This window comes from Medicago sativa, chromosome 7, assembly GCF_051527215.1.
Source record: "Medicago sativa cultivar Bolivia chromosome 7, Bolivia_mono, whole genome shotgun sequence".
In the NCBI taxonomy this organism is placed as follows: Eukaryota; Viridiplantae; Streptophyta; class Magnoliopsida; order Fabales; family Fabaceae; genus Medicago; species Medicago sativa.
In genome coordinates this window covers 31,762,154-31,778,021 of record NC_140755.1, presented here as the reverse complement: position 1 = coordinate 31,778,021, position 15,868 = coordinate 31,762,154, and the positions used below count along the sequence as shown (strand labels likewise).

Sequence of the window (15,868 nt, the reverse complement as noted above, 5' to 3'; positions counted from 1 at the left end):
GTCGAGTGTAGATCAACTGGTAGATAATGCCTCAGGGTATGACCTTCTCAGCTTCATGGACGCTTATTCGGGCTACAACCAAATTCGAATGCACCCAGAGGATGAAGAAAAGACAGCTTTTATGACAGACAAGGCTAACTACTGTTACAAAGTTATGCCGTTTGGGTTGAGGAATGCTGGGGCAACTTTTCAAAGATTGGTGGATAAAGTCTTCAAGAGTGAGATAGGCAAGACAATCGAGGTGTATGTAGATGACATGGTGGTGAAATCGACAAAAGAAGAGGATCATCAAGGAAGTCTCTACAAGGTATTCGACTTGCTTAGGAGGCACAATATCAAGCTGAATCCGGAGAAATGCTCATTTGGAGTACAAGCAGGAAATTTTTTAGGCTTCATGCTAACTAATAGGGGAATAGAGATCAATCCAGAAAAGTGCAAGGCCATCATGGATATGATGAGCCCAGCTGATGCGAAGGAGGTACAAAAACTAACTGGGAGGATTGCTTCGCTCACAAGGTTCCTGGCATGCTCAGCTTATAAAAACCTACCCTTTTTCCAATTGCTTCGAAAAAATGAAAAGTTTTGCTGGACAGAAGAGTGTGAAGGAGTGTAACATCCCAGACTGCTTACAGGATTGCCGACTAACCCCACAAACCAACACGAGTCTTTTCAGCATGCTTTGTCCTCACTCACATGCTTACCGGGAAACTTCCCATTAGGTCACCCATCCTAGTACTACTCCAAGCCAAGCACGCTTAACTGTGGAGTTCCTATGGATTGAGCTCCCGAAAAGAAGATGCATCTTGTTGATATGGGTAGTACCTAACAATTCTTATAAGCCTTCCTTCAACCATGTAGTCCCATACCTACACGGCCTCCGGATCCCTCTCATTCCGATGTGATTCGGTTCCTCCTATCAACGTGGGGTCATCCTGTAACAGCCCGGTGGTCCGACTCATCCCGCTTAAGTTCGGGGCCGGCCTGGCTCCGCCACTGTTACTGTGCCACGTTGTGGGTGTTACATGCCCACCAGCTTCCGCCTGGTTCGTCCCCGAACCACACCGTACTGGGAGAGGTCTGCTCTGATACCAAGTGTAACATCCCAGACTGATTACAGGATTGCCGACTAACCCCACAAACCAACACGAGTCTTTTCAGCATGCTTTGTCCTCACTCACATGCTTACCGGGAAACTTCCCATTAGGTCACCCATCCTAGTACTACTCCAAGCCAAGCATGCTTAACTGTGGAGTTCCTATGGATTGAGCTCCCGAAAAGAAGATGCATCTTGTTGATATGGGTAGTACCTAACAATTCTTATAAGCCTTCCTTCAACCATGTAGTCTCATACCTACACGGCCTCCGGATCCATCTCATTCCGATGTGATTCGGTTCCTCCTATCAACGTGGGGTCATCCTGTAACAGCCCGGTGGTCCGACTCATCCCGCTTAAGTCCGGGGCCGGCCTGGCTCCGCCACTGTTATTGTGCCACGTTGTGGGTGTTACAAGGAGCGTTTCAAAAGCTAAAAGAATTTTTGACAACCCCTCTCATCCTTGTGAAACCTAAGCTAGGCAATCCCCGGATACTCTACTTGGCAGTATCTGAGAATGCATACAGCTCAGTGTTAGTTCAAGAAGTAGGGAAGGAGCAAAAGCCAGTGTACTTTACTAGCAAAGTGCTCCATGGAGCGGAAGTACGATACCAGAAGATTGAAAAGGTGGCATTAGCTCTAATATCGTCAGCTAGGAAGTTGAGGCCTTACTTTCAAAGTCATACCATAATAGTTCGGACCGATCAACCCGTGCGGCAAGTACTGCAAAAGCCGGACCTGGAAGGAAGGATGGTAGCTTGGTCGGTAGAGTTGTCTGAGTTTGACATTGCTTTCGAACCAAGGGGTGCAATAAAAGCGCAAGTTCTGGCAGATTTCCTGGTAGAAATGACTACAGAAAAAGGAAACATGGAGGCAGCTAAGTGGGTGTAGTCGGTTGACGGTTCATCCAACCTTAAAGGAAGTGGGGCAGGAGTGGCATTGGAAGCACCAGACGGAGTATTGATAGAGCAATCTTTGAGGTTTGAGTTCAAAGCAAGTAACAACCAAGCTGAGTATGAAGCTTTGTTGGCCGGAATGCGTTTAGCTCTCGAAGTAGGAGTTAAGGAGCTTGAGGCAAAGAGTGACTCCCAACTAGTCTTCGGACAGGTCACAAGAAATTTCCAAACAAAGGATCCTCAACTCTTGATGTATCTTGAGAGAGTCAGAAACTTAACTCAAAAGTTTGTAAGTTTCAAATTATTACATGTACCTAGAGAGCAGAACAGTAGAGCAGATTTGTTGGCTAAGTTGGCTAGCACTAAGCGACCAGGAAATAATAGATCAGTGATCCAAGAAACTTTGAAACAACCGAGCATTGAACAAGAAGAATTGATTTTTCTTACAGAAGATTTCGAGTCATGGATGGGAGATATCATCCATTATCTAAGGGATGGTCAGCTTCCAAGTGAGGAGGAACAAGCACTTAAAGTAAAAAAGAGATCATCCAAGTTTGTGGTTATCGCTGATCAACTCTTGAAGAGGGGATTCTCTAGCCCGCTCCTGAAGAGCTTGGCTCCCCAGCAGGCCGAATATGTAACAGCTGAGGTCCATGAAGGGGTATGTGGAACTCACATAGTGGGTAGAGCCTTAGCAGCAAAAGTACTTAGAGCAGGATACTATTGGCCTACCATGAAAGAAGATTGCTCCAAGTACGTCAAGAAGTGTGACAAGTGTCAGCGGTTCTCTAACCTCCATCAAGCTCCTCCTGAATACCTAAGCTCAGTGATTTCGCCTTGGCCCTTTTTCAAGTGGGGAGTGGATATCCTAGGTCATTTCCCTTTAGCACAGGGTCAGGTGAAGTTTTTGATTGTGGCAGTGGACTACTTCAAGGTGACAACTGCACTCAATTCACTAGCTCATCTGTGCCAAATTTCTGTAAAGAGTGGGGAATACAACTTAATTTTACCTCGGTCGAGCATCCACAATCAAATGGTCAAGCTGAATCAGCGAACAAGGTGATTTTACAAGGTATAAAGAAGAGATTGGAGGCAGCTAAAGGATTATGGGTAGAGGAGTTACCAATGGTGATGTGGTCATATCACACTACCCCGCACTCATCCACACAGGAAACTCCCTTCAGGATGGTGTATGGATCAGATGTTATGATTCCAATTGAAGTCATGGATCCAAGCACAAGAGTCCTTTTCACACTGGAAGGAGTGAACGATAGTAACCTACTGAACAACTTGGACTTCCAGGAAGAGGTTCGAGCACAAGCTCAGGTGTAGGAGGAAGCTTGTAAGAGAAGAGAAGCACGGAGGTATGACTCAAAGGTGAGAAGGAGAAGTCTCAAGCAAGGGGACTTAGTGCTGAGGAAAAAGCCAGGAGGAGAGCAACCAGGGAAATTGCACGTACACTGGGAAGGACCTTTTAGAGTGAAAGACGAGGTGGGAAAAGGAGCTTACCGTTTGGAGCGTCTGGATGGCAAGAACGTGCCACGCACTTGGAACGCAGCGAACCTTCGTTACTACTTCAGCTAAGGGGAGCAAATCGAGGGAAATGGCCAAGTCTTATGTTTATTTTCATTATGGCTAGTCTAGTATGTTAAGAGCAGAGCTCTGATGAAGGCATTATGCCAATAGTCGTCTAGTATGTTAGAAGTAGAGCTTTAATGAAGGCATTATGTCAATAGTTGTTGGATCTTTGTATTGTACTTCTACCTATTTCTTGTAATATTGAATCGAGGCCATTTTCCTGCAGGATACACCAAATCTACGTTATAGGGAGAGATCCGTTAGAGACTCTCCTTGACGTCTCAATAAGGGTGGTCGAGTAGAGCTACGCCTTCAAGACCTAAGCGAGTATCGGTATAAACCCGACCCTTAGGCAAATCTACGTTATAGGGAGAGATCCGTCAGAGACTCTCCTTGACGTCTCAATAAGGGTGGTCGAGTAGAGCCACGCCTTCAAGACCTAAGCGAGTATCGGTATAGACCCGACCCTTAGGCAAATCTACGTTATAGGGAGAGATCCGTCAGAGACTCTCCTTGACGTCTCAATAAGGGTGGTCGAGTAGAGCCACGCCTTCAAGACCTAAGCGAGTATCAGTATAGACCCGACCCGTAGGCAAATCTACGTTATAGGGAGAGATCCGTTAGAGACTTTCCTGGACGTCTAAATAATGATGGTCGAGTAGAGCTACACCCTCAAGACCTGAGCGAGTATCAGTGTAGACTTTGACAAATTTACGTGGTAAGAGAAATGCATAGTAAAAGAGAGCATGCTGAAGTACACAACAATAACAAGAGATACCATAGTAATCCGAAAGTGAAATAATACAACATAGTTTGGCCCAAAAGTGACTTAATGCAAATGGCCGAAACGGCCTTACAGGAAAATAAAATAACATAAGTCCAAATACAACACAATAAATATCAGCTATCCATAGACTCCACGACGTCCCCACTAGTCTGGAAGGATCTCGCCAAGATCAAGGGTCGGAAACCTCTCACGAACCTGGTCAAGAGCCTCCTGAAAGCCATTATCATAATCAGCTAACCCATGGCTTGTAAGTTCAGTGATCCTCGTCTGCAGCGCGTCTTGCGTTTCCTGGGCGGAGACCAGAAGAGACTGAATTTCAGATTTCTCCTTCCTTAGAGCATGAAACTTCCTATTAGAGGTTTTCAAGTCCGTCTCTGCCCTCTCTAACTTCTTAGTAGCATGATTATATAAACCTTCCAACTCTTCGCACCGTTTCTCAAGTACATTGACCTTATCTTTCAATGGTTGTAAATTCTGGAGTAAATAATCATGCTGGCAACGACAAAGATTCTCGGTGGAGTTAGCTAGAGCACTCGTCCAGAAAGAGTAAGTTCTCATGGCTTGTAGAGACTTATAGATTCCAAGATGTTCCATCATCGCTGTGTCTTCTGAGGTAGTGGCCTGATTCAAAACCTTGTTAAAGGGAAAATCAACATCCCACAGTGAGGGGTTCGCACCTCCAGATTTGCCAACCGCTAGCTCGGCATGCCAAGTTCCCAATGGAGACACGTAAGGAGCAGGCTTCGAAACCTCAGGCTCAGAATGTTCCTCGACGACTTCGGGGGTCACTACCATAGAAGTATTTGGATGACTTCTTTTGGAGCTCGTCTTGGAAGGTGGATCTTTTGGGTGAGCGATGGAACATCCAATGTGCTCGTTTTGTCCAGGGTTGGAGTGAGCGATCCCCTGCACCACAGCTTGTTGAGCCCTAGCAGCATGACGCTCTTCCTTGGTGAGTGGTGCCATCCCGGCTGATCCTGCAAAAAAAAAGTGTTAAAGTGTTAGCATAATCACGATCACAATTGATGTGGAGACGCAAACAAGTCTTGTACATATATTAAAAGAGAAAAAGAGAATTAGAGGGGTAGGGGAAGAATAATTACTCAATAACGAGATTAGTTTCTCGCGGTGGTGCTCACTTCCAAGCACTTTCAATGTCGGGACAGGCGTAGCCTGGTGCAATAGCGAGATCAACTGGTCGTCTACATCAGATTTTGGTAGAGTACGAAGTCTAATTTTAGAACGAGGATTTTCCGTCCAATATAAAGGAAATAGAGGATCTCCAGACTCGTCATGAAACAATCGGGGATAGTTGGGCCCAGGACGGACGCGGAAGAATTTCTCTTTAAAAGTATGTATTCCTTTCCAGGAAGCATGATAGGGTATGACGAGGCGGCGACCAGAAAAGTTACTCATGCACACCCATAAGTTGTTGGTACTTTTTTTGGCTAGGAAAAAACTAAAGAATACGTAGGCAGACGGAGAAAAACCGACTCCATGGCAAATAACTTCAAAAGAGCGAATGAAAGACCACGCTCCTGGATGAAGTTGGGTAGGAGCTACATTAAGGATTCGAAGGATCTCATTAAAAATCAGTAAAGGGCAGACGAACCCCCAATTTTCAAAAGAAGCAATCATATACATAGGTATAGTATTCTGTCCTTGGGTTAGACGGAGAATGATAGACAAACTCTCCTTTCTCGCAAGGGAAGATGTCAAAGAAACCTTTCCGGGAGGGCTTCGTTAAACATTCATAAAGTTAAAAGATGATGTTATAGTCATCATAGATGGAGGATTGACGAACTTCCTCGGCCACCGAATCAGGCTCACTTTCTTCCGACATGGCTACGGAGGAAGGATAGTTAGAAGAGCTAGACGCGGATTGATCACTCATGAAAGATTGAATGCACTAGTTTCTGACACAAGCAAATACATAGTTATTATTGTATGTACAGGGCATATTGATGGATAGATATATTTGTATCATCAAGTGAAGAACTAGTAAAAAAAGAAAAAAGAAGAGCGGGTTGGGCAAGAGGAGTGAGACATACCAAGAAAGTTGTTGTTATGTATAATGATAAGTACATAAAAAGCGCAGCCGTGAGCTACCCGGCCTCTCTATCTCCTACTCGTCCTACCTTTCACTTTTCTCTCTATCTACCCTCCCTCTCCTACCCGTCCTTTCTCTTCTTCCTACCCATCTCACTCCTCACCAGTACAAGCATGTTTTATTTATCAAGTGAAGCTATCAAACAAGAGGTAAAAAACATATTTTATATCTTTTTAAAAAAAAAAACGAGAAGGTACAAACCATACATCTACCCTACCCGTCCCTTTTCTCAGGATGGCAGATGGAAAAGACACTGGGCTTGTACTTTGAAATATATAATTTGAAACATGAATTAGCTGTACAATACAAGTTCTCCACCCATCCACTTTCACTACTACTATTGTTGTTATTACTCCCTCTGTCCCTTAATGTAACCACTCATTTGATTTTATTTTTGTCCCTAAATGTAACCCCCTTTTCAAATTACTAGATGCATTTATTACTTTTTTTCCTAAACATACCCCTAATTAATACTACTAACTTGTCTTGAAATATGAATAGTCAAATTTAATACACATACAAACAAAGGACAATTTGGTAATATTAATACACAAAACAGACACATTAATTACACTGACAACTTTTCTTAAGAAATGTGAAAAATGCAAAGGGGGGTTACATTAAGGGACGGAGGGAGTATTAATTAATAATAATAGTACAAATGGTATAAGCAGCCCTTGGTAAGAATTCTTGCACTCTACCCGTCCCCACACCCATGCACTCTACCCGTCCCCCACTCTCTCTATCCCACCCTACCCTTCCTTGTAACTTTTATAGATACATGAGTTAAAACTTACTAAATATAATTATTATTATTATGAGTACAAGGCATGTTGCTAACTAGATGTACTATAAAGTCTTTGGCAGCCTTAGCTCTCTATTACACCCGTCCACTCTCTCCTCACTCTACCCGTCTCTTCTCTTTCTACTCTACACGCCACTTTTCTTTTTTACACACATGAGGCAAAGCTTATTACATTAAAACTTTAAAGTAAAAAAAAAAAATCACAACCACATGTCATGGAAAAGTAGAGAAGAATAGCAGCATATGAAATCCAGCTGAACGCTTTAGACCCACGTTTTGGCTTTCACTTTTGTTATGAATTTTGTTTAAAAAAAAAAAAATGATTATGAAATATTACTTCAAGTCTATCTTTGATACATGTAAACAAGAAGCTTAGTACTGTGTGGGTGTATACTTATTATTATTATTATTCTAGTTGCTATCTAGCAGGAACTACAAGAAGTGGAAAGAAAGAAAATAGTTGCAACCATTACTTGGTAGTCTACCCTACTCGTCCCCTTTTCTCTCTATCCTACCCATCCTTTTGACTTTTCAACACACAAGGGACAAAAACTTATTACCAAGGATGGCAGTTAGAAAAGCATAGGTCCTGGAAAATACTTGGGTGACATAATGTTACTGTGACATTAAATCTGGACCACACAAATGTGTTGTGCTGTGTGGCCCAGATGTGTTGTATGTGTTGTGTGGTTCAGATATTATGTGGCAATGTGTGTTGTGTGGCTCAAATTTAATGTCACGGTGACATTATGTCACCCAAGTGCTTCCCGTCCCTTAGAGTACCAATTTGTTTCATTTGTCTTATATGAAGGAAAGCAGGAAAGCATGAAACAACACTTTGTAATTTGTAATATATTATTAGGTGTTGTTGTTTTCTCTAGTCACTCTCTTCTCTACCCGTCCTGTTATCTCTCTTCTCTACTAGTCACTCTCTTCTCTACCCGTCCTTTTATCTTTTTCTCTACTAGTCCTTGTCTTCTCTACTCTAGGCCAAGCATGTCTCTACTAAAAAGGATAAAAAAAAAAATAGATTCTTACAACATGCACTCTCACATCCACACCACTTTTATTAGAATTTCTTGTCACTTTAATTAGAGTTTTCTCTACAAAACTCAAATGATAGCAGAAGTTATTGTATTTAATGAGAGAGATGGTACAACTATCATAATCATAAGCAGGGGCGGACCTGAACAGGTCCTGGTGTGGCAAGTGCCACACCAAACCAAGCTGATTTTTTTTTTTAATATATGAAGACAATGAATTAAAACAATAAACTGAAACTAAATCCCTCAATCACAAGCAAAGTACTAGTGGAAAAGAAGAAGAAATCACTTGCAGAAACCATGGAACCTTCAAGTAAGAAAGGAAAAGGATGAAGAAATGTGTTGAAGAAGAAGCAGAAAGCAGCACCGCCACTCTGTTTGAAGAAAGCAGAAAGAAGCAGAAAGCAGAAAGAAGCAGAAGCAGAAATGTGTTTGTTGTTATGGGCTTGGGTCTCATATTTGCACATGTTATTGAAAATTAATCTTCTCACTTTGAAAATTGCTCATTTACACCCAAAATTTACTCTAATAACTGTGATGCAAGTTATCTGCTGCTCGTTGCAAACGGTAGTTAACCCATGTTCGGTATTTAATTATTTGATAAAAAGTTGTGCCTCACCAATATTGGGAGTCCAGGTCCGCCCCTGATCATAAGATAGTACAAGTGATTCTTAATACTATGCCTCACTATTGTATTTAATGGAGATGAAGAAGAGTGAGGGCGAAAGACAGACTAAAGATAAAAAACGAGTTGGTGGATTAACTCGGTGAGTTGGGAAGAGTCGAGTTGACTCGGTGAGTTTGAGTTGAGTGGAGTTCAGTATGCTGTTGTGTTGTTAGCTTTAAGGCTGTTATGGCCGATTTGACTCGGTGAGTCGGGCCGAGTCGAGTTGGCAATGGGTTGGTTGCGCCTTTCCTCATCTTTTGACGGCAACAACCTTTGCAATTAAAAAGCTAGATGGAGGGATTTAGTTGAGGATGCCAACACGTGAGTAGGAAAGAGGAGCATGACATGTTTACTTTTTTTTCAAAATCAGCAAAGAAAGACTAGTAGCAAGACAAGGATGCAAAGGAAAATAAGTTAATACCTGTGAAGAAGTGAAGAAGGAGTTGAGTTGTGGGTAGCAAGACAAGGATGAAATTCCACAGCAAAGAGCCAAAACTGTAAAAATGAAAGAGTGAAATGTAGTAGTGTGAAAATGAGGAAATAAAAACTTAGTATATATAGGCAGGAAAATAACAAAGGATGTGGTGGGGGCCGCTGAACAATGATGATGATAAAGAAACATTAATGAGGGAGGTACAGTGATGGGACAATACATGATAAATGACATAAGTTTGAATCAAACTAGTGTTTATAACTTGGTCACGAATTAGTTACTTGGTGGACTATGAACTTACACGAATCTGGATCGATTGGGTTTAAGAACAAACGTCTACGCCTTAACAGGCTTGACGTTTGGTGGACTGTGGACTGACACAAATCGATCGGGTTAAAGAACAAACTTCTACGCCTTAACAGGCTTAACGCTTGGTGGACTGTGGACTGGCACGGATCGATCGGGTTAAAGAACAAACGTCTACGCCTTAACAGGCTTGACGCTTGGTGGACTGTGGACTGGTATGGTTAGACCATTCCCATTTGATTGCCAAGTCAAGCCAGCCAGCTCAGTACGCCGTCAGTCAACACTGGTCTGATTGTTTAAGTCAAGCCAGCCAGCTCAGTACGCCTTCAGTCAACACTGGTCTGATTGTTCAAGTCAAGCCAGTCAGCTCATCTCCTCTTAACTTAATTCCACATGTCACGTACGAACGATCATCGCGTCTCAACTCCACGCGCCTAGTACGGATGAGTCGCTTCCTAGTCCACGCGCGGCCGTACTTAAAGCAGACAACCAATAGAAGGCTCTGGATCACAACTCAATGAGCCTTGAATGATCAGAGAAAGGTCCATTAAACCAACACTTTGAGGACTATAAAAGGGGAACACTTGAATGTTTGATGGGATAGATTCTAAGCAGTGAAAACAGTGTATTATTCCTTTACTTTTTAAGAGTGCTCTTGAGACTCCTCCTAGAACGTTTCACTGAGCAGCTCACCTATTGTAATTAATTTGTTTACATACGTGAAAGTTAAGGATAGAAAATTTGTAGAGTTAAGTGTAGACATTGCATACAAATTATGTAGCATTCACGTCCTATTTTATAATAACATTTTAAGGATTTTTTTTTTTTATTCGGCTAATTTTTTAAAAAAGTATTTAAACTATAATAAAATAAACTTAGAAATACGTATGTATAATATTTACAATAATTGTGAATATGATACATGTATTATATGTGTCATTTAGTAATTGTCATCGACCGTTTCATAATAAATATTAAGATACTTAAACAAAATGCTACTAGCTACAAAATAAACTAGAATTGATACACCATGCAAATAGAGATTACAAATAACAGGGATGTTGCACTATTTTGGAATTGACCTAGACAAGCATTCCATTTTGTGGGTGTGAACCCACTACAATACACACATAGATGTGAAAAACATGCATGGTGCAAACTAGCAAATTAAAGCAATGAGGAACGTGAATACTAATTATATCAACCACAACAGTTATGAACAACATTTTCAGCTTCATTGTTGCTATCACCATCTTCAACTCAAAGATTTCACCCCTTAACTTCTCAATATTTTCTGAAAGGAGTACTAAGTTATAGTAATTGTAGTCATGAATTTTCCCACCGGTAGCCGTTAGCAGACGGCGGAGTAAACCCACGGTAGCATCATCTCTTGCGTCATATTCTGACTTAGCAAAACGATTGATGGACACTGTTGGTTTTCCAACCAAAGGACTTGCCAAACAAGCTGAATACCTGAAATATTATAAACCTTCCACATCCATGACATCATGCAAACTATAAACTAGTGCCTAGATCCTCATGCAATTGTATACCTTTTCTAGCTGTTTTTTAGTACTATCTTGTAGAACAAAATATGTTGTAGATGTATCTTCAACCATGTTTGATGTCAAGCAAACTTATAATCATAAAAAAATGAAAAGAATATAACATGAAAAATTAAACACCAGTAAACATGAGTATATAGAACAAAATATGAAACGTTAGTATACTTACAATATGGAACTTCATCATGATCACTAATGTTGTTGGTATATGAACACTGACCCGTCTCATATTGAGTATTGCGTTCAACGTTAACATATGCACATCCAACATCCTTATAATAAGATTGGTATGGAGCTTCTCCTTGTTCCATCGTGTTGTAACCCTTTTGTGAACCATTCGACCAACCATGAACTTAAGCAAACGTGTTAGGCCATGAAACATATATACCCCATGTTTCCTACCTTCGAAGACAACGTAAACCTTTCCCATTTTATATTTGGAGTATATACTTTTTTCTCACAAGGATTCCTCTAAATATTTTCTTTGCTTATAGAAGATAGAAAATGAGAGTACTCTTTGTAGATTTATATAGAATAGAGGCGTGGTATATGTTACAAAGTGTTAGGTGTGCTTGGTATTTAATGGTCAACCATTTTAATTCAATACAAATGAAATGAGGTAGTTGGCTATAATAACTGCATCAGTGACCCAATTTGAAATCATGCATGTTGTTACTCCCTCCATTTCTTTTCTTTTGATGTTTTTGTTGATTGCACAAATATTAAGGAATCATTAAAGGAATAGTTGTATGGTTTATACTAAATTGCCCTTATTTATGTTTTTTGGCTATTGCATATTTACTCATTGATTTTATTTCTCAAAATTCCAATCTCCTTAATTATTGACATTCACCATACAAATTGCATTTATTATTTAAACTTCCAATTTTCTCAAACTTATCACACAACTTTAAAGTTAACGTGGGAGTTGTACAATTTTTTTTTCCCACTATTTCCTTCCAATTTTTTTCCCCACCAATACATTTACTCGTATTTCCCACCTTATACTTTTGAGGCTTTTAAATTTTCCCACTCATTTTTACTACCTCCGTTCCTTTTTAAGTGTCACTTTTTAACATTTTACGCAAACCAAGACACTTAATAAATGGTACTTTTTCTTATACAATAATCTATACTTTTACTATAATAGTCTTAGTCATTTAATATTTTATTTCATATATTTCTCTCTCCACAATAAATAATTAAGGGTAATGTTGGTAAAACAACATTTATTGTTGCATTGAACTTTGAAAGTGACAGTTAAATAGGAACAAAAAATTTCTCCAAAAGTGATACTTAAAAAGGAACTGAGGGAGTATGAATCTAATATTTCAAATCCCTCAAATTTGCTTATAAAATTGAACTTCATAATGACATTTCAGTTATGGATACAAATATTGACATAAACGTTCCCTTTTTTGCAATAGATTTAAATTTTCCTTTTTTCAACTATGAGGCGAATTCTCCAAATTCACTAGACTTGAACAACGAACCACTTGTCACTTAAGATGATGTTCCTCTATTTCAATCAGTCGGATGAAGAGTTTGAAGACTTTCTCAATAACCAGTGGGATGTGAAACTAGAAAACTCAAATATGATGGTATTTAGAATTTCACTTTTTATTTTATTTTTGCACCAACCTCTATCTTATTACTACTACTACTACTACCATCTTCACATTATTTACTTGTATCACAAATTTTTATAATATTATTTCCTTATATCAAAATTGAAAACCTCTCGCATGTGTTGTTATATATCCAAATGCATTATTTTTCATTTAGGTGATGCTATTGATAATCACGAGGAAGCCAATGAGGACCTGCCACTACCACAAGTGTTTACTATCAATAAGAGAGGAAAAAACATGTCCAACGATAAAAGAAGAGACATATATGAGATGTTATTGAAGAAGAGTATTGATGGAAGTTGGGAAGAAATGCAACACGAGAGGTGTCATCACATTTTTTGGTTCCTATATTAGCCGTTCAACGCATTTGGAAACGAGCAAAAGATTGTGGTGCTCATGTTGATGTATCCCACAGAATGTCAAGAGGTGGTCGAAAGAGAGAAGAAATTGATTTGGAAAAAATTCATGATTTGCCTTTGCATAAAAGGAAAACAATTGAATCTTTAGCCCATGCCTTAGAGGTCAACAAGAGTACGTTATTTCGGCTTATACAGTCCAGGAAAATACGGTAGCATTCAAATGCTATAAAGCCTTTCTTGAAGGAAGAAAACAAAAGAGCAAGATTACAATTTTGCATTAAAATGCTTGATGCCAATAACTTTTGTGGAAATGTACATCATTATTCATGTTGATGAGAAATGGTTCTCTATGGCAAAAAAAAAAATGAGAAATAGTACTTGTTGCAAGATGAAGATGATCCAATACGTAATTGTGTAAGCAAACATTTTCTCCCAAAGGTCATGTTTTTGGCTGCCGTAGCTCGCCCAAGATTTGATTCACATAGAAATGTAACATTCGATGGAAAAATTGGCGTCTTTCCTTTTGTCATAAGAGAGCATGCTTAAAGGACTAGTGTGAATAGAGTGGCTGGTACAATGGAGACTAAACCAATCCTTTCAGTCACTAGAGCTATTATAAGATCATTTTATATAAACAAAGTATTACCCTCTGTCATGGACAAATGGCCGATTGAAGATATTGCAAATCCGATATTTATTCAACAAGCCAATTCTAGGACACATATTGATATCAATGATGAAGAATTTTGTGAAGCTGCTAAGAAAAATGGATTTGATATCCGTCTGATGTTCAAACCTCCGAATTCGCCTTAATTAAATGTTCTTGATCTAGGATTTTTTTTTCATGCTATTCAGTCCTTACAACAAAAAAATGTATCCCAAACTATTGATGAACTTGTTAATGTCGTGGAGATGTCATTTGATGAATTTTTGATGAGTAAAACCGCAAGTGTACGGTTTACCGATGTAGTAATAAAAGAGTATCGTTCCGACAGGGAGTTATGAATTCAATTAACTTTCAGCAATGATTAGAAAAGAGTTTGAGTTATAAAGTTTTGATTTTTAATTAAAAGAAAATAATAAAAATAAAAGAAGTCTTGGGATTATTGGTTCATCATAATGACAAGTCCTTCACAAACCAAAACCTTAACTTATAACTTTATGTTAGACCTAATTTCTAAAGACCGGTTTCCCTTTAGCCCCTCACTTTTCCTTCCAAGTCCAGTGAGAGTTTTCTTCTAGCAATCAAACCTATTTCGCTGATTTGATTACTAGAAGAAGCTTTTAAGGTTTGAAACATCCATTGTCTCAAGAATTGCAAAGACTATTTCGCTGCCTTTGCAATTCTTGTCTAAATTCACTTGTTCGAATATCAAGACTCCATTTTCGTTTTATGAATTGATATTTGAGATGATGAATTAACAATTATCAAACCCTCCACTTTCGTTTCCACAGTTTAATAATGGTTAATTCATGTTAAAATGGTGAATTTAGATTAGAAACTAGGGTTACATAAAATTAGGGTTAAAGCTTGGTTTGATTAGGATTATGTCATTAGACTTATCCAACAATCCCAAGACAAGAGAAGTCTACTCACTCATGTTCATCGTAGACATAGAGAAGAAGAAGAATAGCATAAATAAAATAACAAGAAAGTAAAGAAATAAAGAAAGAACTTTTATTAAGAAAGACAATTGTCATTTATTGAATTCCAAGAACAAAAGATGATTTGTTGTGATGGCTAGCTACTCTATTTATAGTTTACATTCGACTTAAAACCTAAGCAATACATCACTAGAATGTTCCACAAGAAACTGCGGGCCTTTTGGTCAAAACTAAATAGAGTAGCTTGAAATCTAAGCAAAAGGAGATCCTGGGAGGTGGCACGGCCGTGCTAGTGGGAGCACGAGCCATGCCAAGCTTCTGACTTGGGGGAGACATATTTTTGTCTCCAAATCCTCGTATATTTGTTCCAAATCAGCTCCAAACTCCTTTCTTTTGCTCCAAGACTCAATCCATCAAATATTTATTCCTGAAATATAATAATATGCAACTGAAGTAAAATAGCTCTAAAAGGAAATAATATTAAAATAAAATAAACTTAAATCTAATTAAAAAGGACTAAAATATTAAATTAAAAATACTAATTATTGACTCATCAATTTTCACCAATTAAGTCAAATCATATATTCTTGACTTTACAAATGTGCATGAAGGAGATAATGAAAGCAAAAGGATCAAACAAGTTTAGAAATTCACACAAGAAAAAGAAAGTGTTGGAAAGACAAGGACAACTACCAGCAAATGTCAGTTGTGATTCTAATTTGGTGCAAGAGGTTCTCAATTTCTTAAACTAGATTTTGTTCCAAAAAAGACAATTGTTGCTTCTTAATTCCAAAGCAAATCATTTCATTTTGTGTATTTATTTTCATTTTAATTCCATCAATTGTTGTGTCTTCAATTTATAAATTTATTTTGTGGGATACTGTAATATCCCACTCGACGATTATTGGAATATTATCAGTCAAACATGTCGGAGGACGAATATTCATTGAAAGCAAGTACGACGGAGAATGTTTATTATGTGATGTCAGTT

At 39.0% G+C, this 15,868-nt stretch overlaps 1 protein-coding gene and 1 pseudogene across 1 annotated transcript; one reads left to right on the top strand and one right to left on the bottom strand.

The window, feature by feature from the left end:
- Positions 1–4,321: 4,321 nt before the first annotated feature.
- Positions 4,322–6,269, bottom strand: LOC146905636 (uncharacterized). Its single transcript, XM_085731098.1, has 2 exons — positions 5,457–6,269; positions 4,322–5,330 (listed from the first exon to the last, which is right to left on the bottom strand). Exons 1-2 carry the CDS (start codon positions 5,995–5,997, stop codon positions 4,498–4,500), a joined length of 1,374 nt encoding a protein of 457 aa, XP_085587224.1. The 5' UTR covers positions 5,998–6,269; the 3' UTR covers positions 4,322–4,497.
- A 6,521-nt stretch (positions 6,270–12,790) lies between these two features.
- On the top strand, positions 12,791–15,629 carry LOC146905635 (uncharacterized; annotated as a pseudogene).
- Positions 15,630–15,868: the final 239 nt, after the last annotated feature.